We start from the raw sequence: 996 nt of genomic DNA, 5'->3' as shown, positions 1-996 counted from the left end.
CATTTGAAGACGTTTCATCAAATGCAAAGTCAAAGCAGAATGCTTGGTTCTCCAGATACTTTGTTAAGTCCACTTTTAACTTGGGCTCATGGACCAAGAGGACACACTTGCTAGGAACGGAAATCACATCAATTTCTTTCTTGGCCAACTCTGCAGAAGGACAGTATTTCAGGCGATGCTCCCTGGACACGGGGGACCCTCAGTCTGAAGCCTCATTCTGACTGAACTTACCTTGGGGCTAAGGTAAGGTGGGGCTTACCTTGTTTATTCAGTGGGCGTTTCCTAACACAGACACATATCCTGTGCTCTTCGATCTTCAGGAGGAGGAGAGAAGACAACCGTCAGCAAAAAGGTCAGTGTAATATTGAAAGAAAGCTGGTCCAGAGCCCCTCCCTTACTAATCATATGTCTGGCCCAGTCAGGGGCTGAGACCTAACACTGGGACCCACTGTGCTCATAGTTACTCTAGAGCACAAGAAAGCTCTGAATTTTCTTCTCAGTTTTCTCACTCTGCTGCCTATAGGAGGTTTCAGCACACTTTCATGATTAGCAGTAAGAATTTAGCCAATCTATTGAAGCAGGGAGGATGGGGGCTGGAAGGGAGTTTATAAAGATCAGAGTCTCCTATCTAGCCCTTGCTAGCTCCACCCCACCAAAGCCCACCCTCACGCCCTTAAGGGTGAGTGACGATTCCTGTGTGCTCTCATTCCTTTAAGAGATGTTTCTGTCTCTCAGTTATACGCCTACTCTGGAAAAGAATCTTTTTATATATATTAAAAAATGAATCACTTTGCTGTATATCTGAAACTAACACAATATTGAAATCAACTATATTTTTTAAAAAAATTGTACGCCTACTCAGGAAGGAGAGATAGAAGCCCTTTGGGATTACTTACTGGATCAGCCGCAGTAAGCGGATGACATTCCAAAGTAGCTCGAAATTCTTTAATCATGCGGGCAAATTCCCAGTTTGGAAAGCTGTTGTCATACTCCTGT

General features: G+C 44.0%; 1 protein-coding gene across 3 annotated transcripts in view; it reads right to left on the bottom strand.

The window, feature by feature from the left end:
- The window catches only part of KIF2C (kinesin family member 2C), a 19,315-nt gene that overhangs the window by 8,551 nt on the left and 9,768 nt on the right, over window positions 1-996 (bottom strand). For all 3 annotated transcript variants that reach the window (XM_010847814.1, XM_010847815.1, XM_010847816.1), the window contains 3 exons: window positions 897-992; window positions 260-314; window positions 4-150 (listed from right to left, as the gene is read on the bottom strand). In XM_010847814.1, coding sequence (XP_010846116.1) covers window positions 4-150; window positions 260-314; window positions 897-992 — 298 coding nt within the window. The remainder of the gene's footprint in view (window positions 1-3; window positions 151-259; window positions 315-896; window positions 993-996) is intronic.

The sequence above is a fragment of the Bison bison genome, unplaced genomic scaffold, assembly GCF_000754665.1.
Source record: "Bison bison bison isolate TAMUID 2011002044 unplaced genomic scaffold, Bison_UMD1.0 scf7180017864256, whole genome shotgun sequence".
NCBI classification, from domain to species: domain Eukaryota; kingdom Metazoa; phylum Chordata; class Mammalia; order Artiodactyla; family Bovidae; genus Bison; species Bison bison.
The sequence above is the reverse complement of the archived record's forward strand: the minus strand, read 5'-3'. Positions and strand labels throughout refer to the sequence as shown.